General features: G+C 51.7%; 1 protein-coding gene across 4 annotated transcripts in view; it reads right to left on the minus strand.

Moving 5' to 3' along the window:
* The window catches only part of Rasgef1a (RasGEF domain family member 1A), a 96592-nt gene that overhangs the window by 8363 nt on the left and 61828 nt on the right, over window positions 1-26401 (minus strand). For 3 of the 4 annotated variants that reach the window (XM_057779807.1, XM_057779822.1, XM_057779815.1), the window contains exon 2: window positions 1462-1665. In XM_057779807.1, coding sequence (XP_057635790.1) covers window positions 1462-1659 — 198 coding nt within the window. In that variant the 5' untranslated portion in view covers window positions 1660-1665. Of the gene's footprint in view, window positions 1-1461; window positions 1666-19843; window positions 19921-26401 lie in introns of those variants that run through there. The other variant, XM_057779800.1, reaches the window with a different exon arrangement.

Below are 26401 nucleotides of genomic sequence, written 5' to 3' on the forward strand. Positions count from 1 at the left end.
TGGCATCCCAGGGCACAGTGTCCTGAGAACTGGGTGACAGCATGCTGAGGTCCTCTGTGATGGCCCATATGGGAATCTTCCCTTGCTTTGGCACAAGACCATGGCTCCGTATCATAGTCAATGTTGAGGGGTTGTGGCCCTGCCCAGGGTTTCTTCAGGACCTAGGATTGTTCCTTTCGGTTCTGTCCCAGTCTCTCGACAGCCATTTCTGTGTCACCAACATCATCGTCGGCCCTAACTAGTCTCCGACAGGGCTTACAAGATGGATGGAGGACTGGGAAGGTTTGTCGTCACAGAGTCCGGGGAGGACAGGGATGGCCTTGCAGGTGGAGAAGCCAAGATGGCCCAAGCACTGCCCTTCGGAGGCAGCTAGAGGAGCTGGAGCAGTGGCTCCGCAGTCAGGAGCACCGGTTACTCTTCCAGGGGTTCAATTCCCAGCACCCACCTGGGAGTTTGTGACTATCTCTAACTCCAGCACCAGGAGTTACACACATAAACACAGGTAAAATATCCACACACATAAAAATTTTTTAAAAAAGATAGCTGGGCGTGGAGGCACACGCCTTTAATCTCAGCACCTGAGAGGCAGAGGCAGGTGGATCTCTGTGAGTCTGAGGCCAGCCTGGTCTACAGAGAGAGTTTCACAACAGGTGGATCTCTGTGAGTTTGAGGCCAGCCTGGTCTACAGAGTGAGTTTCAGGACAGCCAGACCCACATAATGAGATCCCATCTCAAAAGACCAAAAACAGAAAAAGAAAAAAGAGGCAGCAAGAGAGTAGCTGTTCCTCCTACCCTGAATCTGACCACCAGGAGCCTGAGTGTCTGCCCTGGGACAGATGGCCAGGGGCTGCAAGGAATGAACAGGGGCTGCTTGGATGAACAGGGCCTGCTCAGATGGGGCAAGCCTGCAGAGCCACTCTTACTAAGAGATGTCATCCATCAGAGGAGGACAGAAAGCCAAACATGGTGAGATACTCTCTCCTCTGTTCCCAGAATGCCTGATGTCACCTCAAAATGATGAGGAAGACGGTTTTGAACTACTGATGAGCAGGGAAAAGGCTCTGGTGTTCACACGCCTCATAGAAAGGTGGCTCTTCTCCTTGCAGAACTGGTGCTTCGGCTTAGGATGGGCTCCAGGAAGTAGTCTGGACCACCAGGTCACAGGACCCCATGCTGGCCTTACCCTTCAAACTCTCTTCCTCCGGGGCAGGCCCTTTGTATGTCTCTGTTTCCTACACGTCCTCCCTTATTTTCCCCTGCTTGGTGGCAGCAGGGGAGTCACTGTGGCTTCTGCTAGACAACACTTTCACTGCAGAGTAGGTGATGAAGACCCAGGAGGCAGCATTGGCCCTGCTGCTCTGCCCAACTCTACGGCCCCGCCTGGGCCTCCCTCCCCTCCCAGAAGCAGCCTTCCTTGAAGCCCAGGGCACCCTCCAGCTCCCCCAGAACCAAGGCACTCACATCAGGGTAATAGTCCATCGTTGGGACCAGGTGCTCCATCAGGGCCTCCAAGGATCCAGAAGTGAGGCGTCCATCTTGGAAAATGAGGTCCCTGGAGTCATTGCTGGCCCCACCTCCTCTCTCCCCCATGCCGGGCTGCACCTGTCTGTTACAGTTGGGCCCAAGGATGCTGGAGAAGACCACAGATGTCTGGGGCATAGCTTCCTGGGGAAGAAGAACAAGGGTGTGAGCTCTGTCTTCGGTGGCCTGCAGCCTACACACATCTGTCTAGTCTTTGTGCATGGAAGGATGACGAGAAGCCCGAAGGAGAGATTGCTGGGCAGCTCGGTGGTCCCCCAGGCACTGCAGATCTGATGAGAATTTCTCTAACACCCACTCCGTGCACACCAGATCTTACTCCGGGGACCCTGACTCAGTGTAAGTTCTCCGTGTCCTAATCATGGGCCTCCGAGGACCATATCCAGGAGGAGAATAAACTCTAGGGCAAGTCCAGGGAGCCTGTGGTCAAGACAGCCCGAGTGAGGAAATGTGAACGGTGGATGTGGTTTGGATGGATGTGGCAATTAGCTATGCAGCTCCTGAGGATAACCAAGGAGCATCCTTCAGGGCAGCAGATGCCAACTTCCTGAGGCTGACACATGTGGAGTTTAATGGATCAGTAGGGATAGTGGTCTGAAAACTGGGTTAATCAATGCATGCTTTAGGGCCGGTGTATTGTGTGCTGCTGCTGGAGTTGAGAGTCTGCTCTGAGCAGAGGAGCTAAGAGATATGACAAGAGAGGCCTTTGGAAGCTAATAGTCTGGTTTTGCTGGAACATGGGGAGGGCTTGTCTGGTCAAGTAGCAGTAGAGAGGAGGGGCGCGGAACTGACCTTGGGTACGGTGAAGAACCGCTAAGCCTGAGCCTCTTAGCAGCATGACAGAGGGGAGCAGACAGGGTCTGGGGAACATCTGTAACTTGCTTCTGGACATGTGAGATGGGATGCTGAGGCAGGCAGGGCAGCATCCTGATAGGACTGTTTACTGTGGATGGCCTGCCTTACAAGATCCCTACCTCATAAGCAGCTAAGTCTCTGCTAAGGCAGTGGCAAATCAAAAGCCCCCTGGACTTCGGTCTCCCTGCTGCCCAGAGTAGCCAGCTGCGGTGGTTTGAATGAAAATGACCCCAAAGGCTCATAAGTTTGAATACTTGAACCCCATTTAGGGGAACTGTTTGGGGAGAATTAGCAGGCATGACTTTGTTAGAGGCAATGTATTACTGGAAGGGGGTTCTGAGGTTTCAAAAGCCCACATCATTCCCAGTGAGGTTTCTTTGCCTTGTGGTTGAGTCTCAAGACGCAAACTCTCAGCTACTGTCCCAGCACCATGTCTGCCTGCTGCCATGCTCCCCGCTATGATGGTCATGGGCTCACCCTCTGAAACTGTAAGCCCAAAATAAACTTTCTTCTATAAGTTGACTTTATCATGGTGTCTTATCATAGCAATAGACAAGTATTAGACACACCAGCCAACTGAGGACCAGGACAGTGCAGGATTTGCCTGGGAGGTGCTTCTGAAGCCTGATCCTGAGGGCATATCCTCCCCATGTCCGCTAGAGGGCGCTAGCCACAGTGCTAGTCTCTCTCATCCCTGGGTTGCAGGTGGACACAGGGCGCTGGCAGCTGCGGGCAGATGGAGGCGGCAGACCATCCAGCCACAGTGAAAACCACAGGCAGCACCAGAAGCCAGCACAGCACCCACCCACAGGCCAAAGTCCTCCCTTGATCTGAGGTTCAGAAAGCAGTGAGAAAGACCCCGCACTTCCCCTGGCTCTGTGAGCCCAAACATAGGGCTCGGTGCCAGCAGTGTAAATGCATACACGGCAGAGTCATACTTGCCTCAGTTTCTCCACTGTGCAAAACAGATAATAACCATAGCTACTTCCATTAAGTCATTGACTTTACAGAGGGCTACCCACACACACACACACACTCAGACACAATCACATACACACACACCCCTCCACACCCACATAATCACACACAACTACACTCACACAATCATACACAATCACACATACCCCTACACACACACAAACACACACACACACACACCACTGTACAGCAATGATCTCTCCCAAGAGGCAATAAGAAGTAGGCAGTGAGCCCAGCTTACCTGACAGGGAAACCTAAGGTTTCCTTGGAATTCTTGAAGAAAAAAAAAAAAGCATTTTGTCACACACAAGTGCAGGAACTCAAGCAAAGTCCCAGGACAACGGGGGAGGAGCCCATACCAGAATGCACCCCTTAAAGCTCAGGTTGTCAGTAGCCCCACGGCTGGGGTACCTCACACCTGTTAGGTGCACATCACTTTCAGGCCCAGCCTGGCTCTGCTGTATCAGATACACAGGGGCAAGTTTGATACTGTGTCCCAGCGAGTTTGCCAGGGATCCCTGGGTCAAGTCTGTGGTCAAGTCATAAAACTGAGACCAACTGAGGTAGCGTGCAAATAAAGAAACCCTGAGAAATAAGGTGCAGGCCCAGGGCTGCATCTCCAGGAGGCCTGGCTGCCTTCTCCAGTCGACCCATGAGGCCAGGGGAGGCTGCACGAGGGCTTTTGTGTCCTTCTACAGGCCCAGCATGGTCCTCAGTGGCCATCTGTACAACCTACACTGGTGGGCTCTCGTCACCTGCAGCATCCCTGCAGGCCTCGGGCTCTCACAGAGGTCTGGGTGAACCCCAAGTTCACACAGTTTTGCACAATCAGAAGGTGACTAGCAGGTGGTAGCCGTGGCCAATGGCACCTCCATACCCCATACCACTGGAGCTTTCCTCTACAGAAGCAACAGGAACTCTGGACAAGAGGTGTTATTGAGGGCAAGGATGGGGGCGGCATTAGCTCTACCTTCCCACTAACCACAAGGACCCTGTAGAGCCCCCATGGCAAGGCTACTATATTAAGGCTGCTGGGAGAACCAGAGCCGGGGCGGGGGCTGCCTGGGTCTCCATATGCTGTGATTCTGCAGTTACAGAAGGGACAGTGAGATTTGCTGCCTTTAAAGAGAGAAGTCTGAGGAACTGGTAGAATTCCCTGGAGGTAGCCATGGTTTCCAAAAGGCTGAGATACCCCACCTTGGGAATCTGAAGTCTGCAGGAACCGCCTGGAGGGAACACATGGCAAAAGCTAAGACTCAGCTTTGTAAATGACCGGAAGTGGTGGCACCAAGTCATCTCATTCATTCCATACTGTCCTACCGCTCTTCCCTGACAGCTCGCACAGAGGCCAAGTCACAGCTGCAGGTCCCACAGACAAGTGAAGGAGGCCAGGATGCAGAGACAGCTAGCAGTAAATGCAGGAGGAGACAGGCCTGCGCTGGGATCCTCAGCCTCTGGGAGTCTCTGGGCAGAGCAAGCAGACCTCTGAGGTCTGTTAGGAAGCCAAAGAGCCCCTTATAGGGTGCCTGCACCACAGGTGCCATTGATTGATGCCACTTGCAGGCCACATGCGCACCCGTGACACAGTGAGCCCACCCTGCGTGGATTTTCTGTAACATTTAACGGGGTCCTCCGCCGCAGCAAGAGCACCTGGTCTTGTTAAAAAGCAAGATCTTGTTCCAGACCTGAATCTGTCTCTGATCAAGACACAGGGGTGACTCTTGCATGGGTAAACAGAAGGCCAGGGAATCTACCCCTGCACACTGCAGCCTCCAGTGCCCCAGGTCAGCTAAGTGAGGGTCCCGCCGCCGTGGTGTTCACTAGCACACAGGGACTTTTTTAAAGCCACCTTGCTCAGTTCTCACACCATCTGGGGGCAAACTTGGCTCAGGCATTTCCTGAGGGTTTCCAGGTACAAAAGAATATCAGTAAGTTCCCTGCACGGCTCCTAGCTACTCCCAGCCAGAGGGAGTCTAGGATAGACCTGTACTGGGCTGGCTTCTGAGGCCTACCTCTGCCTTTGCTCCTAGCCTGGGTCACACTCCAGTCCCTATGTGCATGGGGAAAGGCTATGCCGAGGCTGGCTTCACCATTCCTCAGCCCTTCTCCTCCACTCAAGCAAGAAAACAAGCACCTCCTAATTACAGACCTAATCAGCTCAGTAGAGCGCCCCGCAGACAGACAGAGCAAGTGACTCACTGTCTCGTGGCAGACAGCCCTTGAAAGCTTCTTCATTCCCACGTCAAGCCAGGTGGTGTGAGGGCAGGTCCTGGGATCCAGGCTGCTAATCTACTGGAAGGATCTCTCCTGCCCAGAGGGGAGAGAAACTCTTTCCGTGCCTGGGTTTACTGGGCTCTCTGGAGCCACCACGGAGGAGTTCTAACCTGAAAGGAACTGAGGTTGGGGGAGCAGACCATATCCACGAGACCTTTGGGATGGGGCGGGCATGGAGGGCCTCCTGGCAGAGGGGAGCCTGAGAAGCCCTTTGCTGCCACCAAAATGGATGAGTATCAGGCTGGCCAGGTGGTCAGAGGTGAGACAGTCAAAGAGACCATGTCTAGGCTCCCCTGCCACCGTACCTCACTACAGCCCTACACTTCCCTTGAGGCTCAGCCATGGTGTCCACTGAGCATTCCTCTTTTCCTGATTATGAAGTGGTTCCTGGGCCCTGCTGCCAGACTCACTCTTGCTGTCCCTCCTGGGACCAGCACAGAGGGCACGCACTTCCTTGGGGGTGCTTCCACAATGTGTCTACACCCCACCTATCACCATCCATGCCTCGTTTCCTAAGTCCTCTCCTGTGACTGCAGGTCCAAGGCCCAGCACATGGGAGACAGCTTGGGATGACAAGTCAAGAATAGTACCTGATTCCACACCTGGGGTAAAGCTTCCAGGCTTCTCTGAGCCAAACGGTGCAGTGGTGGTCAGGGCATGACCTCTGACCTCGGGCTGCAGAGCCATCAACACACACCAAAGCACTTGCTGAGTCACGACACAAGCAGACCCATTCTGGATGCACATAGCAGAGTCTGGGGCTGCAGCAGATAATACCTCGCAATTTCTACACCTTGTGTGTACATTTCAAGGACACAAACCAGGAAGAAAATTCCAGCCCCTCACTCTAGCTAGTCAAACACTCACAGCTCTGCTGAAGACACCATGTGGTGTGCAAACACACTCCCCTCTCTACGCACTCTGTCTGTTGTTCCCCTGGGACCACACAACAAAGTGCTCACACACAGACTTTCACTCCAGTTTCGATCTCCGGGGACCCGGGACCCAGAGGAGAGCAGTCATTGTTTTGCTTCTGTGCCCCTCCAACATCCAGAACATGCTCGCAGTGACAGCTCCAAAGTGTCAGGAGGGAGGGGTGAGGAGCCCCACACTTAGCCAAGAGCCAGCTCCCCTCCAGCTGACGGGAGCAGTCATCCCATCTTTGTAAGCCTCCGGACCACAACTGCAGACTGCACCATGGACCCCTGACTGTAGGAAACATTGGGGGGGGCGTGCGTGGGGGATGGCTTCACGCTCAGAGCAAACATATAGAGATGGGAGCCAGGCGGGCTGCAGAACAGAAAATGATAATGGCCCCGGATGCAGAGATGCCTCCAACAGGCACGTGTTGGAGTTCGGCCCCAGCACAGCACAGCACAACAGCAACGGCAGATAGCATAGACAACTGGCCCTGGCCGCTGCGGTGTCCTGGCTGCACCAGGTAGCATAGACAGCTGGCCCTGGCCGCTGCGGTGTCCTGGCTGCACCAGGTAGCATAGACAGCTGGCTCTGGCCGCTGCGGTGTCCTGGCCGCCTTTCCTGTCACCAGAGTGACAACGACTGACGAATGCAACTGAAGTGAGAAAGGGTTTGACTCACAGAGGGCGCGCACAGACCCTCACAGCAGAGAAGGCATGGCAGCAGAAGCCTGAAGCAACAGGTCTCGTGACATCCACATCAGAGAGGCTGTGCTTGGAGAATACTGCCCTCCACTTAGGAACTCTAGGTGGGCTAAGAGACTGCCCCCTGGGACTGAGAGAGCTGCTGCATTGGAGAGGTCATCCAGATGAGCCGTGCTGCCGCATGGCACTCTGCATGCCGGGTGGCACCTTCACGTCTGCTCCCGTGCTTGCCCAGGCCCGGATCATTGCTCTGTCCTTTCCCACTCTGATGTGCTTTTCCTGCTTCCTGAACTGAGGGTGCCCAGGTGCAGTGAGGAAGCTGGGGTGCGGCTTGGTCTCCCAGAGGTCACATTAAAGACTCAGCCCCTTGCTGCCAACAATCAGCCTAGTGGGACCCAGGTACGGGACAGATGCTGACTGCAGAGCAGGGTCAAGTCGTTGCACTACCCATAAGCAAGTTGATTGCATCTCCTGTCCTGGAGCCTGCACCCCACCCTGCGACTGGACCCATGTTTTGGGCATATTCTCAGGAAACACATCTTCATCCTGTCATCCTCTAACGTGATGCCGCAAGGAAGGGAGGAGGGAAGGGCAGAGCAAGGCTCCAAATGATCAGCTGGAGCAGGAGCCTTATCCCTCAGGAGCCCAAGGGCGACAGTGCAGGCTATTTCAATGGCCAGATCTGGATCCTCAGACGTCTGCTCCGAGCACCAGTTCTCTCTGGTGGGCTCCTACCCAGAGAAGAGGCCGGGGTCAGCAGCATTTGTCTCCCCAGTACACCTGACCCAGAGTGACTAGACAGCGTGACTCTCCATCCCAGAGACGCTAAGGGGAGAACTTTGGACGGTAGCCCCAGAGGGCCAACTGGCTATCAGGCTGGCCTCAGACACAGTCAGTGACCCTTCCCATCAGAGAACAAGACAACAGCCTGAGAAGGGAACAGTCTCTTGCACAGCTGGGAAGCAAGAGTCAGACACTCCCTTTACAACCCTGAAGGAAAGAATTGTCTGGAACAGGATTGCCAAGTACAGAATTCCAGGACCCTTCCCAGATTCTAGAGTCCATGGTTCTAGGAAATTCTAAGAAATGTAAAAGTAGCTTTCAACTAACCTTGTTAAGCTTTGAACGTCTGCTATTAGAAATTAGACGAAGCCATGAGCTAGACATCAAAGTAACTTGACTCACGAAAGTGTGGCTCTCCTGTAATACATAACGTTGCTTTCTCGGATGAGGACACCAGGTCCTGGTCCCCACTGCATACCATTGCTCAGGTTGGCAGTGAAGTGCAGGTGAGCCCAGGCCTGCCTCCCCCACAGTCCTCCAACATCCCCTCTAAGTGTCCAAGCAGGAACAAGCTCCCCTCAAGAGCGTGAAGGCCAGGACGAAGCCTGACCCTCTGCCCAGATGGACAAAGGTACAATCCCGCAGCACTCTGCACATGGTTTTAGGGGTTCTCAAAGGGTTGTCCGTGGGCCCTGAGCATAGAGACCAGGACTTCCAAGAAACCAGGACAAAAATGGCCCTGAGGGTACATTTTGCATAAGTACCCAGGGTTCTGTCAGAAGGTGTAGGGGAGGCACCAGCTGGCTCCCTGTCTCTGCCAGTTCGGGGATGGGGTCTGCTTTCTGAGCAGAACCAGGCTTCTATTTTTTAACCTACTCAACAAAAACGGAGACTATTTTTAGCTCAGCAAGCTGCAGGACATCACAATTAGCAACTGAAAATTACACATCCTGCCTGTCTCTCCTCTGCCGGCTGGGCAGGGGTGCTCCAGGATGGTGCTGTGCCCAGCCCTGTGCTCCTACCCTCAAGGGCACAAAGCCAAAAGGGCAGATTCAGAGACCACATTCAGGGCAATGCTGGCTGCATGGTCTAAGGTGGGGGGAGGGGGCACATGAGCCCAGCTCTGCCAGAGACCCCACAAGATGGTTCCCAGTTGCTCTTCCCAGAAATCATTTGCACTGAGCTGGGGCAGGGAGTGAGGTGCCAGAGCCTTTACTCCTTGCTCACTAATGAGATGCTTGTTTGGGTGCTCACTGTATACAAAGCCAGCTTCCTGGTGCCAGCACAAACCTTTCTGTAAGCCTTCGGTGGGCCAGAGAATTTGCATCAGAGGCTTTGGGTCGCTGTCACAACTTCCAGAAGGTTGCCGTCAGGTTGCTGGCAGGGCCACCACTCTCTAGAACACAGTGGCTCTAAATTATAACTAGGAAACTGAGCTGGGTGCTGGGAATGCAGGAATAGAAGGCTTGCTGTGTCGGGTGAGACAAGGGGCACACCTCCCTATGGGCTCTGCCACTCAGCCCTGAAGGGAGGGGCTCAAGAGTCAATCATCTCCTGGTTGGGAAACTACTGGGCACTCACTAAGGACAGCAAGCCCCCAAAATGTACACACCCTTCCCCACCTTCTACCTATCTTTAGATCTTTAGGGTCAGTTCCTTCCTGCCAACAGGAGGCATAAATTAGCCTCACACTGTGGGGCTCTGTCAAAAAAAAAAAAAAAAAGCCAGAGCCTCATACCTCCTCTCCAGCCAGAGTTCCCTCAGGCCAGTGCAGAGGAGGGACACCGGCCCCTCTTTGTCACTGCCATTCCCTGACTGGGTTCACAGACCAGAAGATTTAGGAAAAGGAGGCACTGGCCACAGATAAGGTGCTCCTTCACAGGTTGAGGTACCACTTGCATCGAGAGACAGTGGGAATCTGACTGGCAATGGGAGTCCCATGTGTGCAAGGAAGGAGTTGGGAAATCTGCTGAGGGAAAGCAAGGCATCCATGGAGGGCACAGGCTACCCCTGCTAGCCTGTGCTAACAACTTTCTCACCAGTTTCCCTGCCCTCTGATATGCAGGTCCTCATTTCTCGCTGGCTGAGGTTCCCATCTCCACTTGGGGCGGCTGACACTGGGAGCCTAGCCCAAGTCCTGAGAGAAGAATACAAGACTCCGTCTCCCGGGGTATTACACAGCTACAGGTAAGACACAGCTGCCTGAGAATCTTCACCTCAGGCTCTACCCAGCCCAACAGACTCCCTGCCTCAGTTTCCCCTGGAGACTGTCTTCCCTCTTCAAGCTCCAGTCCCAGGTCAGGGTCCATAACCTTGAGCCGAAATGCCTCCCTTAAGCTCCCTTGTTTCCTGATTGGTTTCTTCCTTGACTGTTTGTGTGTGGGGGTGTTTTGCCTGCATGTATGCTTCTGCACCACCTGTGCACTCACAGAGGTCAGAAGAAGATTCTGGAACCCCTGGAACTGGAGCTACAGGCAGCTGTGAACCATCATGCGGGTGCTGAGAACCGAGCCAGGGTCCTCTGCAAGCACCATTGGGAGCCCTTAACTGCTGAGCGGAACCCTCTTCCCAGCCCCTACCTTGAGCTCATATTGATCCTATCTGCTGAAGTCACACACAGCAGTCGGGCAAGGTCTAGCTACAAGTACAGTCTGGGCCTGAGCTGGTCAGGAGAGAGCAAACACGTCATTCTGCCCGAGACAACACCGCCCCCTGTGACATGTGACAGCGGAGTGATGCTGTGAGGCTAGGGTCGCACCTGGCTGCTTTGACCTGAGCAGGATACAGACATGGCTGCAGCACTACACAGACTCAGAGCTGGCACTCACCTCTCCCAGCCACATTCCTGGGCCCCTCTTAAAACCCTGCCTGTAAGGCAGCCAGTGGTCTATGGGGCAGAGGGAGAAAACAGAAGGTGCCTCCAGTTCCTGACAGGTGGACCCCTTGATCTTTTACGCACTGTGTTCCGGGCATGGAGGCTCAGAGTGGCTGTGGCCTGCGGTGAGCGCTTGGCTCCTGTCTGTATGAGGGATGGGAAATATATACTTCCTTCTCTGCTCATAGGCCCCTCAGGTTGTCAGCGCCTCGCTCTGACCCCTTACGAGCTCCACAACAAGAAAGTTTTGGGGAGAGCAAAGCTGGTCCTCAGTCCAGTGACTGGGTTGTGGGGTTCCCAAGTCCAGTGGACATGAGAGAACTGGATAGCAATGGGCAGAATTTCCGTGTAAGCCAAGCTTCAAGAAGTCACATTCACAATGCCATAAAGAAGAGTGGCATTGGGGCTGGCGAGAGGGCTCAGCAGGCAAAGGCACTGTGTCAAGCCCAAAGACCTGACTTTGATGCCTGGGACCCACACAGCGGTAAGAGAACCGGCTCTTGCTGGTGTCTGCCCTCCGCGTGTGTGCCATCACACGTGTGCCTCACACATGAACACAGAAATGAAGAAGGGCCACATTTGCATTCATGCACTCTTAGAACAGGCCAGGGCCTGGCATAGGGTAGCAGGCTTGGCTCCCACAAGGAGGCGGCTGCCATGGGAACCAGAGTGCCAGCCGCAGCACCTCCTCTGGTGCCTTCTCCACAAAGGCAGGGCCTGAGCACAACACTGATAATTAAAGCTTTGTTATGGGCACACGGTCCGTTTTCCCTTCTGAAATCCTCTCTATTACCGTATTTACTATGAATTAACGAGAGGAATCTTGCCATCTCCACACTCCTAGCCACAGATTCTGCTACGTCGGAGACTTCGCCTCCCTTTCCACTCCCCCGCTTGCTCTCTTTGTCCATCGGCTTCTGCTGTTGGCTGCTCGGGGGACAGAATGTCATTGTCGGCAAATAACTACCCTATTATTGAGGTTTGAGAGGCGTGGGGTGGGAGCAGGTGGGATTTCTGAGAATCCCTGGCCTTTTCCAGCAGGCCGAGTGCGGCAAGCCTGCCTCCCACTGACCCAGGGCTTGAGCGGTCACAGCTCTCGGCTTGTGACCTCATCCCCTCTTCAGCTGAATCTGCGGGACTTGACTGCCTCCTTTGCATGCAGTTTGGCTTCCGGGTCTTGGACTTCTAGAGCCAAACTGGCCACAGACCCAGACAGCAGGCAAACAGGGTATCTTAACTGGGTGTTCGCTCTCTAGGAGTTTTCTCAGGGGCTATGGAAGGGGGGGGGGACCAAAATGATGGGGAAAGCCATCCTTATGAGGTTCTCTTTTTTAAACATCCCTTGAAGAATGCCCGAATAGTGTGCCCTGCAGCTGGCCAGAGCCTAGTGTGGTGTCCAGGACTCTTGCCCGAATTCAACAGGAGAATGCCCGTGCACACTACAGACAGCTTAGCCCAGGCCATAGCCCTGCACAGGGATCATGGCATGGCGGGGGGAGGGGGGGGAGGAATGTAAAAGAAGGATGGATGGTGGGATGGGTAGCGCAGGGGCTTCTGGGAGCTATCAGTCACCCTCCATGGCGGCCTGTGAAGGCTGGATATAGAAAAGGAACAGGGGGTCCTTTAAACTCTAAACGACACATAATTCGACCGAGGAAAGATTTTATTTTTCCTTTGTGTTTAAAAACAAATTATTTCACTCCCTTGCATTTTCATCTTGGCAGATGTCCAGAGACACATCCCTGAGACCCATATGGCTTGGGAACAGGGAGCGTTCTGTGTGTCCGTGAGTGGGATGGTTGCTGGAGGGGCACCCACCTCTCTGCTGAGCCTTGTCCGGTGACTGCAGACTCTGGGAGACATGTCCAAAAGGCATGTCCTAGTCGCCTCGCCCAGTCTGGCTCTAGAAGCCCAAGACCTGGAAGCCAAACTGCGTGCAAAGGAGGCAGCATTCCTGTGTGTCCAGGCCCTGAGGGCTTGTCTGGAGCCAAGGGCACAGCCACCTCTGTCCTTCCCTGGGGCAGCTTATGACACTACATCCCGTTCTCCAGGAAAAAGCACAAATGTTCAAAGGGATAAGCCATCAACCCAGAACTTACAGCTCATAGGGTGTCTAAGACCTGTGAGTGTGACAGCCATCATCAGGGACCCCTCACCTGGCAGCAGGAAGGAACTCATGGGATGTGGGGCAGCCTGAGGTAGAAGCCAAATGAGTGGTCAGATCCTGGGAGGCCAAAGCAGGTTGGGCAGCCCTCACAGAAAGTCTAAATAAAACATAGTTACAGCAAAGGAAACCGAGGGAAGGTAAATAAATAGATTTAATTGAAGGGAGTAGAACTTCTTAAATCCAAGAGCTAACTCCTCAGAATATAGCCCAAAAGGTAAATCTTGCAATGGGGCACGTTGGTCCACACCTATAATTCCAACACTTACGGGGGAGCTGAAGCAGGAGGGTCATGAGTTCCAGGTCAGCCTGGGCCACCCAGAGAGACTCAAGTCACAAAAACAGCAAACAAACTTTCCTGGGACGGGGGGATGGAGGGGATTCAGCTCAGTGGCCAGTACTTGTCTAACATGTCCAAGCCTCTGGACAGGGAGAGAGAGGCTGTCTACACCCTGAAAATGCTAACGAATCAAAGGAAAGGAATATGGAGGGAGCGAAAGAAGGGGGGAGGCACTTTCTACAAACTCCACCTGGCAACTGTACATGACCCAAAAGCCTTTGAACCTTTCTAGAAAATACGAATAAACAAAAGAGACTAACCTTGTTTAGAACTTGGACAGACCAATAGCCACAGTACACATCAGTAGGTCGACAATCAGCTGAACCTCACTCAGGAGGAAGCAAAGCCAGGTCCTGGCTGGGAGTTTCCTAAAATGAATTATTTCAGGCCTTTGAGGAGAAGATGTATGATAGTTAAATTACTCGGAGCCAGACATGGTGATGCACGCCTTTAAACTCAGCACTCTGGAGGCAGAGGCAGGAAGATCTCTGTGAGTTCGAGGCTGGCCTGGTCTACATTCTAAGTCTAGAACATCCAGAACTAAATAGATCTTTTGGGGGAAGGAAGGGAGGGAGGGAGGGAGGGAGGGAGGGAGGGAGGGAGGGAGGCAGGGAGGCAGGGAGGCAGGGAGGCAGGGAGGCAGGGAGGGAGGGAGAAAGAGGGATGGAGGGAGAGAGGGAGGAAGAAGAAGAAGGAAGGAAAAAAGGAGGCTAAATAAGAAATTAACTTCTTCAGCTACGCAATCACACAGAAAAGTTTTCCTGTTCACCCTATGAAGCTAACATAAGCCAAGACCTCCAGATGTGACTAACATCTGTAGAATGGAAGGTGGAGCACCTATAAACATGGTGGAAAATACACCAAGAAACAACACAAATCAATAAAATGAACTCAGCAACATCTTAAAAGACAGTAGAGTCTGACCCGGCAGGATTTATTCCAGGAACGTAGGTCAACACCTTAATTCGCTCAGGAGGAAAGACAGTCGTCAATGGCTCTGCTAGCTAAAGGAAGGCCATGATGAAACTGAACATTGGTTCTCAGGGAGGCCACCGCCAATGAGTGCAGGACTGAAGGGGGGGGGATGACAGCAGCTGCATATACTACAGGGCCAATGGCAGACTTAGGGAAATACCATAGTCCTCAGTACGGAGAAGCAGATCAAGGATAACCCACTGCCACAAGGAAATGTTGTTTCGTGGCTTTTGAGAAACACAATAAAAAATTAGATGGTACATTAGAAATGGAGAAGTGGTTCTTTCTTATGAATACATAATATTCATTTCCTTATTTTAGGAAGCCAAGTTAAGAATTTATTCAAAACAAAGTCCAGCAGTGGTGGTGAACACCTCTAATTCCAGCACTTGGGAGGCAGAGGCAGCTGGATCTGAGTTTGAGGCCAGCCTGGTCTACAGTATGAGTTCCAGGACAGCCAGGGCTACACATAGAAACCCTGTCTTAAAAAAACAAAAACAAAATAAAAATGTAACAAGTTCGGTGATCAGTTATCTAGTATATATTCATTAAAAATCAAAGGTGTGCCACTTCCAGTTCCCCTGAGTGCAGGCTTCCCCCCACAGGAGGACAGGTTCTGGGTGCCCTTCTAGCAGCAAGGAAACGGTGGTATGTACGGCAGGACTCTGTGCTGTGGTTTGTCTTCGTGTAACCATGTTTGTATATGCATCTGTGTTTATCCCTGTGTGTACCTGTGTCTGTATATCTGTCTCTGTGGTTGTATGTCTCTCTGTATCTGTCTGCATACCACTAGTGTATCTCTCTGCATATCTGTGAATATGTATGTGTCCTGTGTCCCTGTCTGTATCTGTGTGCATCTCTTTGTATATCTGTGGATGTGTGTATCTCACTGTGTCTGCATATCCTTATCTGTGAGTCTGTGTGTTTATCTCCACGTCTGTGTATCTCTGTGTGTCTGTTCATATATCTCTGCGTCTGTATGTTCCCATTTGTATATTTGTGTCTTTGTGTGTATTTCTCTGTTTATCTATGTACTATATATGTAAGTGTATCTTCCTCTTTGCCTGTGCATCCCTATGTATTACGTGTCTATAGAAGTCTGTCTGTTATCTGTCTCCATACTTCTGTGTGTCTCTCTCCTTATGTGTCTTTGCCTGTGTATTTGTGTCTCTCTCTGCATAACTGTGTGTGTGCATATCTGTGTCTCTCTGTGTCTGTGTATCTGTGCCTGTGTATCTCTATCTGTGTATATGTCTTTGTGTGTCTATGTGTGTTTCTCCCTTTGTGTGTCTGTGTGTCTATGTATCTGTGTGTGTGCACATCACTGTGTTTGTGTGTCTGTGTTTCTATGTATCTGTGTGTGTGCACATCACTGTGTTTGTGTGTCTGTGTGTCTATGTATCTGTGTGTGTGTGCACATCACTGTGTTTGTGTGTCTGCATGTATCTCTATATCTGTGTGTCTCTCTATGTGTACCCATGCATCTGTGTATCTCTGCTCATATGTGTGTTGTTTATCTTGTGTGTCTGTATGTATATCACTATATCTGTGTGTCTGTGTACATATGAGTGTGTGTGTCTCTTTAACTGTGTGCATCTTCCCCTAGACCTTCCAGTTTCTGCAGGCTCCACGGGCATGGCTCAGAGACCCACTGTCTCCAGCAAGCCTGAACTATTAACCAATTTACCTACCCCTGGGCCAGGGACACACACACACTGAGAGAGAGAGAGAGAGAGAGAGAGAGAGAGAGAGAGAGAGAGAGAGAGAGAGAGTCACCTAGCCCACCTGGCTGGGTTTCGGCCTCCTCTGAGTGAGGATGGCTCATCCTCTGGCATATAGTGGGCAGCCAGGGAGGGCATAGGGCTTCTCTGCTGCCAAGGCTGCTGGTGCAGTTTGCCTTGATTTCATCAGTCAGTGACTGTCCTTGAGAGGGAAGCTGGGAGGGCTCCACGAGACCCCTCACAGGCAGCCCCACTCCCTGGAGCGTATCAGCCACAGAGCTCCTCTGAGTCACTCTCAGGCTCCACACAGGCAGGGGCAGTATTCCAGGCAGTTACACTGACATTTGGGAAATGCTGGGATCCGGCCCAGCTAGAAGGCACGCTGTATCGGGTGGGGGCAGGGCTCTTTTCCTAAGCCCATTAACCAAGAGCCAAGAGGCCACCAGGCCAAGAGCCTCCAGAAGCCCCAATTTCTGTCCTTCCCTGAGCCCTATGTTCCCATGCTTTCCCCATCACTCCAGGGTCACTTGGAGTTTTCTAGGGTCCTTAAACATGTCTGGCTCTGGTTCCCCTTGATTGGGACCTCAGATAGGTCTCAGGGTGCAGACAGCCCTGATACAGCAGAAGAACCCTAGAATAGGAGCCACCTCTGACTCTTGATGCTCTGGTTAACCTTAGGCAAGTGTGGGTCCTCTGGGCCTCAGTTTCTCTGAAGACAAAAGCGGGGTACAGGACTAGACAATTTCTAGTCCTTGTGTTGTTTCTTCTCCCACTCAGCCAACAAGTATCAGTTGCTTCTAGATCTATGCTGCCAGTGACCGAATGGGAGAGACCTCAGTGTCCCATTTCAGTAGCAGACTTTATACCCTAAGCCACAAAATCTCCTCAGAACAAAGGTCAGTGCTAGGTGCCAGGGAGGCACAGGGGTCAGGAGCAAACCACAGGGAGAGACCAGGGTTTCCTGAAGATGGGTTGTGAGATGAGCTTCCAAGGATAAGCAGGGGTTTCTAGGAACTGAAGGAGAGGATAGATGGGGGGGGGGGAGCGACAGTTGGTTCTCCTTATTGACTCTGCAGTTCAGATAAACCCAGGTTGCCCTGATTACCCCCCAGAGCTCCTGGAAAGAGTGACACCCAGACTGTAGACAGCTTCCACAGCCAGAGCTGCTGCCTTGCCCTTGGCACGACTCCCTCCTAAGCTGCTCCTTTACTGCCCCACCCAACCCACCTCTTGCCTTCACAGGCCTTGGACTTGTGACCCAGTGGAGATGCTGTACCCCTGTTCCTGGGCCTTCCAATCTTGGGCCCCAGCATTCACAAGGGGCAGCTGACAGGAGTGCTGTGCCCCCCTTCTCCCAGTCCGAGGCACCCAGGGGCCACCACACCAGAGGCTGTAATCCTCACCTGCCTCCGGTGAGAAGCACACATGAACGCTCAAGAGGCTTGAACAGGGTCACAGTGACTTGGGACAGCAGAATAAGGGCAGGAAGCACAGCTGGAGGGCACTGGGATGGAGCAAGCCCTTCAGGCCTCCTTGAACTCTAGACTGCACACCCTCCTTGAACTCTAGACTGCACACCCTCCTTGAACTCTAGACTGCACACCCTCCTTGAACTCTAGACTGCACACCCTCCAGCGACATTTCACACTGGAGACACCATCCCTGCGGGACTGCAGAGTTTACCGTCTCCGCTGAGGCTAACGATCCCTATACCCCAGCCTGGTCCCTAATGCCATGGTCCTATCAGCTGCCAGTCCTCTTCGTTGTAGCATCAAAACATTGAATCACCCCTCTCTTATCTTCTGCTATCTCTGTTACTAGAGTCTAAGCTCCCTGATTTATTTCCCGGGAGGTCCTGTCCTTGGCCCCCATGAAGCATCCAACGATGCCCTAATGGCCCCAGACATAGGTATCTCCCCCAAGACCACCGGGCTGTAGCCTGGTATGCTGGTCTGTGGTGCTCACAAAAGCCTAATCTCACACACAAGTGGCTTCCTCGCCCAGGCCTTTCCTGCCTCTCTTGGGTGTCCCCTTCCCTTCCACTTAGCTCTTTCCTGCTCTTCTCCAGAGGAATCCTTATAGACACAGAACATCTCTGTGGCCTCCCCTGACCACCCTGCCAAAGGCACAAACACCATCCCACACTGGTAGTCAGCTCTCTGGGCACAAGTATCCCTGGGTAAGCAGGCTGTCATCACCTGGCGAGACTGGGTGGGGCCGTGTAACCCCCTAGTAGTTAGTAGAATTATGTGTGTCACTGAGCTAGAACACTCGGATGCAAACGCAAGGCCCTGTCTGCTGGCTGTCATAGGACCCTATCTGCCTGTTTCCTTAGCAAGGAGTGTGGGGCAGAGCAGAAGCCACCCAGGGTGGACGCCAGCAGAGGAGCCGGCACCTGTCCTGTGAGCCACTGACGCTGGGCATTGTTCTGCCCCTGCAAAATAACCGGAGCCTTCCCTCCTGGTGTGTGCTGGTTCTCGTGTTCACCTTTGGTCCTTATAGTCATGTAACATACCCTGCATTTTACTTACAACTGTGGTTCTCAACCTTCCTGATGCTGCGACCCTTTAATACAGTTCCTCACAGTGTGGGGACCCCCAACCATAAAGTTATTTCGTTGCTACTTCATAAGTGTGATGTTGGTACTGTTACGAATCGTAATGTAAATATTGGATATGTAGGATTTCTGATATGCGACCCCTGTGAAAGAGTCATTCGCCCCTAAGCAATCGTGACCCACAGGTTGAGAACCACAGACTTACTGAACCCCAGAGGCGTCCCATGAGGATAAGGACTGTGGCCTGCTTAGTTCCTTGAAAACCAAAGTGCCAGCACACAGCAGGTGCTTAATAAATGTGCGTTAGATGTCTGTTATCTTTCACCCATTAGTGCCGGCTCCTGAGCTCCTCTCCCACTGATCTGCACCCTGCCAGGTCTGCTCCAGGTTAGGGAGCCCTGGGGCATACAACACACTGCCCCTGAATCTGACTTCCCATGGCTCCAAAGAGGCTTCTGCGAAACAGTCGTGAAGGTGCAACAGCGGCTCAGGCTCAGAGCTAACTTTAGGGTAATTATCTTGCCTTCCCTACTTTGGACACCCTTCTCTTTAAACACATGGCATTTGAGAAGGCACAGGCACAGCCTTGCCCCCACACCTGCCTCTTAACGGCTCTCACTTAAACCTCTCATCTATAAACACGTCCTCTCTCCCGCCCACACATCACACATACAAGCACACACCTCCCACACGACCAACCACTCCATCATCGACTGTCCCCTCTCCAAACGCTTATGGAGTAAACAATCGTTCTGAGGCCAAGGATGGGGAAAATTCCAGGGTCACCACTGCTCTTTACAAGTTTGTCCTGTCCGGGGCAGCCTTCGCTTTCTCCTGACCCTCATCCGCCCCGACTCCTCAAATTTTCAGGTGGCGCTTTGCACCGGAGTCTCTGGAGTCACCGGAGTCTCTGGAGTCAGCAGAGGCTAAGGGGGCAGCAGCTGCACCCTGGAGTAGCGGAGGTGGGGGGTGGGGGTGACGGGACAGGTGTCCCGTAGGGACAGAAGAGTTGCCTCACTGTCCTGGGTCAGCCCCCTCCTGATCTGCTCCCGGCTTCCCAAGCTGGGGGGCGCAGAAACCTTAGCTTTGCGATCCTACTCTGGTCAAGACACTGCCCTGGAGCACGTCTGGTCCGCTGTCCCACACTGCCACAGCCCTACCTGGGGCTCCAGAAACATCCTGGCTGCTGCTCCTGCTACCGACTCGCTTGCAGTACAGAAGCCGACTCTTCTCCTGGGCTGAGCCAGCGCCGCCCCTGCCCAGGGACTTCCCTCTGGTGAGTCCAGCGCCGCCCCTGCCCAGGGACTTCCCTCTGGTGAGTCCAGCCACCTCCCGGCGGGGGCGGGGCTGGCGAACCGCGGGGACAAGACCGCGGGACGGGCAGCCAGCAAGGGACAAGGGCGAGGCGCGGTGAGGTATGCCCACTTGCAGGAAGCACAGAGCTGGGTTTGGGAGTGGCATTAGGGTCGTAAGGGTTGAGGCTCTGTGTGGCTTGGGTACTGCTGGTGACGTTCAGGGAGGGCCCCAGTCTCCTCCCGTTGGCCTTTCCCACTTCTCCTCCCCGGAAACTGGACACTACAGAGCTACAGCAGGTGCCTTTCCTCACAGGCACTCACTCCACACAGCTCTGGTCTTGAATTTTCTGTCCTTCCATCTCCACCAGCAAACACCAGGGATGCGGCAGCTGCAGTTGTGGAGGGGCTAATCTGAGCCAGCACCGAGGGGCGCGAGGGGCGCGAGGGGCGCGCATGGCTTGCTGCGCAGTGACTTTCACTCTGGTTCCAACACTAGGAAAGAATCCTGTCGGGTGGTCTCGCTCTTATGACGGACTCTTACTGCAGCCCCAGTCTGAGAGCTTAGATGGCAGAGATAGACGGGAACCAAGATTGCCCTCTGGGGAGGGAGTACCGTTGAGCCTGTGGCTGGGAGGTCAGGGAGAACTGGACCAGGTTCTGGGAATCAAAGTTAGTCACTTACACCACACTGGGGAGATGCTGGGAGGGACGCTTGGAGCTGGAACCTATAAGACAGAAGCAGAGGATCCCCAAGGGGCTGAGACAACCCCAGAAGAGCACACAGCACGCACTGTGCCTGATGGATACTGATGATCCTAAACTTAACCAACCCAGTCAAGATGCCTGTTGTCAACACCCCACCCTGCCTGCTCTCTGCCCAGCAGCCTGGAGAATCACCCTCCTCTCCTGCCATCTCCCTCCCCTGTCTTCATCAGCGCTCTCACCAGCACAAACATCCATCAGCAGGCTGCCGCTTGGGTAGTGAGTTCTGTCTGAGGGAGTTCCATACTGGACCTATTCACCAGCCCCTCTGAAGAGAGCACAGAGGCCTGCAGACACGTGTCCTTCTGGGTTCTGCCTCCCCTACTTCTCTACCAGCTTGCACTGGAGCTGGGCCTCACTTCCCTCCTCGGGGCCTCGGAGTCCATAGTGTTCATTACCTCCTGGAACAGCGCCCCAGATGGGCAAGTGGGGGGCGTACCAGCTGTCATACTGCCCCCTCTCTTCTATCTCTGCATCTCCTTGCAGAGGATGAAAAGCTCACAGTGGCCTCTGCTGGTGATTCCTGGTGTCAAGACCTACCTAGACCCTCAGGTGCTGGGTCCTTAGAGACCCTCCATCCCTTCAGATTGCTCTAATACCAACAGAGGCGAAACTGGAGTCCTGGCTCTGGGTAGGTACCTGTCCCTGCCTGCTTTAGCCCTTTTCCTTGACCCTTCAGCACATCTGTGTCCTAAGAAGGGACAGCATTCCTCAAGAAGTTCACACGCACAGTTAACAATCCTGTTGCCACCAGCTTCAAAGCAAGCTTTCCCCTCTGCCCCTCTGGACATGACAGTCCTCCGGCTAGAGGAGGCAGCTGATGGCGGTGGAGCCCCTTGGTGTCTCGCAGTACAGTCCCAGAGTAGCTTCCTATAGTGCTCACTCACAAATGTCATCAGCATTGTCAAGACGGTCAGTGAGTTAGTTCCTCCCCCGCCCCAGGAGGAGAGAGGCGATCTAGCCCCATCTTTGGCAGACACGGATGGGGCTGTCTTTGTCGCAAGTCTGACCTCGGCATTCACATACGCTCCCAGTGTCCAAGGAGCGTGGGAAGCTGATGGACCAAGAACTGGCTCCAGTCAGATATCCTGCTTTTAAAGCTGTATGTGAAGCTATCCTGCAGCAAGGGTTTGTGGGGCCTGACCCAGGACACCATTGCCGTTGTGAAGTTTAGCTCTGGGAAGTGGAGGTGTGATGGGGTCCGTAGACATCTGCTGGGGGTTTTGGGAAGGCAAGGCACAAAGGAGGCTTTCTCCTTTCTCCAGACAACGGAGGCTGCACGTGAGGCCCGGAGCAGTCCTTGTCTATCAGAGACTACCCTGTGGGTGACAAAACAGAAGGCAAGGAAGCCTAGTTCTACGATGACAGTGACCTGGGCCATCCTTCTATGCACAGAACAAGCTGCTAGGCCATAGCATTTTGTCTGCCCTTGCAGGTGGAGGGACCCCTCCCACGGGAACCCAGGGCAGTCTGGGCACTCCGACCATAACTTGCAGTGTCTCAGTGATGATCATAACGAGAGCCTGAGTCTCGGCACCTGAGGGGTCCGATGATCTGTCTCCGCCTAGGACCTCAGCTCCTGTGACTGGGCTTGGCATGGATGTTTTCCCAGGTGTGGGGCCACTCCTCCAAGAGTCAATATGTCATCTTCTCAGTGACATATTTAAAAGGTCACCTTCCACCCCGGCACTTTTCCTTCACCATTGAATTTCCTCCTTGAGTTATTCAATCCAACATTATCTTTCCATTTACTTATCGTCTGTTTTTAAAAAGAATATGAGCGCCACGAGAGTACGACCTTTATCTGCTCGCTGCTCAACTAGTAACTCGCATGTCTGCATAGAGGTGAGCAGGGGAATCCATCTGTGGAACACACACATATATATATAGAGATAGATAGATACTTGTATGCGTGTGGGTACAGACGTGGATTGGAGTTGGATATGGATAGTGATTCTGACATATGGATACAAACAGACATGGATTTGAACATAGAGATGGATAGAGATATAGATAGTACTATGGATATGGAATGTGGATAAAGATATAGATCAGCATGTATATAGATAGAGGTACAAGTAAGAAATAGACACGGGTATGTATATATATGTGTCTATTACTTACTTGTGTATATATGTATATATACACACACACATATATATGTACAGGATATATATATATATATATATATATATATATGTACAGGATACAGATGTGGATGCAGGTATAGATAGCCAACACAGGACTCAGATTCATACCATATAAGAACTTACATCAAAAGAGTGAGAAGACCCTGTTTGTGTAAATGAACAAAATCATGGTGAGAAATTTCATGAGGGGGCAGTAAGTGTAAGTTGTTGGGGTTTATTAGTCATCAGTCAGAAAGAAACTAAAAGCATACTGTGAGAATCCTTCACACCCACCAGATTGGTAAAAATGAAAAGGCAGAAAAATGCCAAATGCCGGTAAGGAGGTAGCGAAACCATGGCTCTCAGTGAGCACTGGCAATGGCTAGGGCAGCCACAAGAAGGCAAGTCTTCTGGGAGCTGAGCACATAGGGCCCTGAAGCGCCACCCTGAGAATAGAGACCGGGCAGAATGCTCACAGACCACACTGGGAGGCATGTGAGCACCGTCTGCAATAGCTTCCAACTAAACACAAGCCAGGCCTTCTCCACAGAGGCCTGGATTTGCACCTGCCTTGATGTGGTGTGTCCACCCAAGAGAACTCGGTGTGACATTGAGAACAGAGAACAACAACCACAGTTAGGTGGGTCTCAGCCCCGCGTGGAGCAAAAGAAGCCAAGCACGTACGTTCTGAGTTAGGATCCCAGGCACGTATAGCACAAACCTGGCAAAGGTCCCTGGAGGGGCAGGAGCTGGGAAGGAAGGGGCTGCTGGAGCGAGGGCCCATCTCCAATGTGTTTACCTCGCAGGAAGTCGACAAGCCGCATTCCCTGACTCAGACATGACCTGCACGGTCCACTCTCTCTTGTAAGCTACAGTAAGTAGAACTGGGAAAGGATGTCACAGCAGGGCAGCTAGAACCACTGAGCCCCAAGGCCCTTCCAGGCTGCTCTGGACCACATCTCAGCCAAGAGAGTAACCAGAAGGCAGGATCAGGTCGGACACTGAAACCCTGGCTTTGGTCCCCAACAAAGAAGAAGACCTTTCTCTTCTCCATTTCTCCCCTTTTCTCACCCCCTTCCTTATCCCACTCACTATTTGCACACTTGCCTAGACATTCTCCAACTTCACAGAAGTAGCTTTGCCATTTTTAGTTTTACACTCACTGGTGATGGATTAGCGGCAGCGGTAGGTTTTAAGTGGATTTCCATAGCCCGCACGGCTTGACGGTATCAGTGAAGTCGTTTGTTTGCTCTGCTCTGAATTATACTGGAGATTGAGCCTTCAAGAACAGTTTGTTCGATAAGAGGATCTTCAAATAAAACAGGAAGTCATACCCAAGTCAACACACAGGGGAACGCAAGAAATATAAATACGCAAGACAGCCTGACTCCTCCAAGAGAGTTGCAATCTCAGTGGTACCAATGACCTGAAGGATGCTGAGAACAAGAGATGGATTCAATCCCAGCCCTGGAGAAGAGAGCTGGCATCACTGGGGAAAATTTCAGCAAAGTAGATGAGAAAATTAGCATTATTGGTGAAAAAGTCATCAACTTAGGCAGAAAAAAAATCAGCAGGAAAATTGAAGTAGATGGGGGAGGACATATAAGTGTTGAAAATTAAAAGCTCCATGAATCAAACAAACAAAGGCAGTAGAAAATATGCCCAATAGGCTCAAGGAAAGGAACTAATATCAGGGATGGCAGGAAAGGATGAGGAGTTGTACAGCCAAACATCAAGAGAGGCTGGGGGTGACCATAACTCCAATGTCAAAGAAATGTGAACAACGACCAAAAGACCAAACCTAAGAATCTATGGGATTAAAGGATAAGCTGAAACAGACATTAAAGAAAATTTATTCAATGACGATAGCAGAAAATTACCCCAAATCTAGAGAACAAATTTCACATCTAAACACATGACCAAAACCTTTCCATGACACATCACAGTCAAGATGTCCAAGACACAAAGCAAAAAGATCAGACTAAGTGCTGAAAGGAAGGCCTTAATCCCAGCAGAGGCAGGCAGAGCTCTGTGAGTTTTGAGGCCAGGCTGATCTACATAGTGAGACCCTGCCTAAAACCACATACATGCATACATACATACATATATTAGAATGCTATAAGGTAGAAATGTCAACTTACTTACAAAGGAGAACATAGAAGAATAACAGCAGGTTTTGTTTTTTGTCAGCCGCCCTAAAAACTAGAAATTATGCATTTCAAGCCCTAAAAATAAATACTTGTCAACCAGAGGAGTTATTACTTAAAGTTGGCAGAGAAATAAGGACATTTCAAGACAGGCACAAACCAAGGCAGTTCATTAACATCTAGTCAGCACCTCAGAAGATTCCTGAGGGAAAACCAGAGGCAAAGCAAGGAAGTCAGTCTCGATCACAGGGGCATAGGAAAGACAACACGCACAAGAGGAATGAACAAAGGAAAGCTAGACAGGGATCTGTCGTGTCCAATATGGTAAACTAGCAAATACCTGGGGAGAAAGAAAATAATAAACAAGTCTCCAATCAAGGAAAATTACAGGGATTCAGTCTGGGACATGGCTTGGTGAATAAAGCACTTTCTGTGAAAGCATGAGAAGTTGAGTTCAAGTCCGGAGCACCCACGTAAAAGGTGGGGTAGCAGTGCTTGTGGACAGAGACACCCAAGACTGACATCTGACCTCTATCTGTGCGTACACAAATGAGCACATCCATGCACACATATATGCCCAGATCCCACGCACATATACCACACACACACAACACACATACCACCCACTCAAACATACCACACCACACACAGACACACATACCACACCACACACACACACACACACTTTAATTACTGAACATATCTTAATAATACCCTTAGATATAAATGGTCCTAACTCACCAAAATTATAGAGATGTAATGCAGGTGACTGGATTCAAGAGCTGGGGTGGAAGCGATCCAATTATCTTTCCTTTCCAAGAAACACACCTCACTGGCAAAGACATCACAGCCAGTCACAGGATGTTAAATGATTTGTCAAGTATATAGAAGCTGAAAACAAACCACTGTGCAGCTGTTGACAGCTGGTAAAGAAGACTTCAAATCAAAATTAGTCAGAGGAGATAAAGAAAGCTCCTACTGCCAATAATGAAATAACTCATCAAGAAAGTGTCACAATTGTAAATCTACAGTCTTCAAACGAGGCTCCTGATTTCACAAGTCACTGGTGGACACAAAAATCAGACACGTTCTGATACAATACTAGTGGGTGATCTCAATTCCTCATCCTACTCATTCTCTAGAGAGGTGGCCCCACAGGAACACATACATACACATCAATATAAAAAGAAAGAAAGAAAGACAAAATTATCAAAATTAGCAGAAAAAAAAAAGTGAAGACTCCAATGGATCCCAGTGATAATTAGGGAATATTTAGAAAATATTTTTAACTGAAAATCTAGAAGAAAATGATATATTCTCACACACTATTTCCTAAATAAAGTGAGAAAATAATTTAAGCACATCCATACTAAGCAACAACACTG

The sequence above is a fragment of the Chionomys nivalis genome, chromosome 1, assembly GCF_950005125.1.
Source record: "Chionomys nivalis chromosome 1, mChiNiv1.1, whole genome shotgun sequence".
NCBI lineage: Eukaryota > Metazoa > Chordata > Mammalia > Rodentia > Cricetidae > Chionomys > Chionomys nivalis.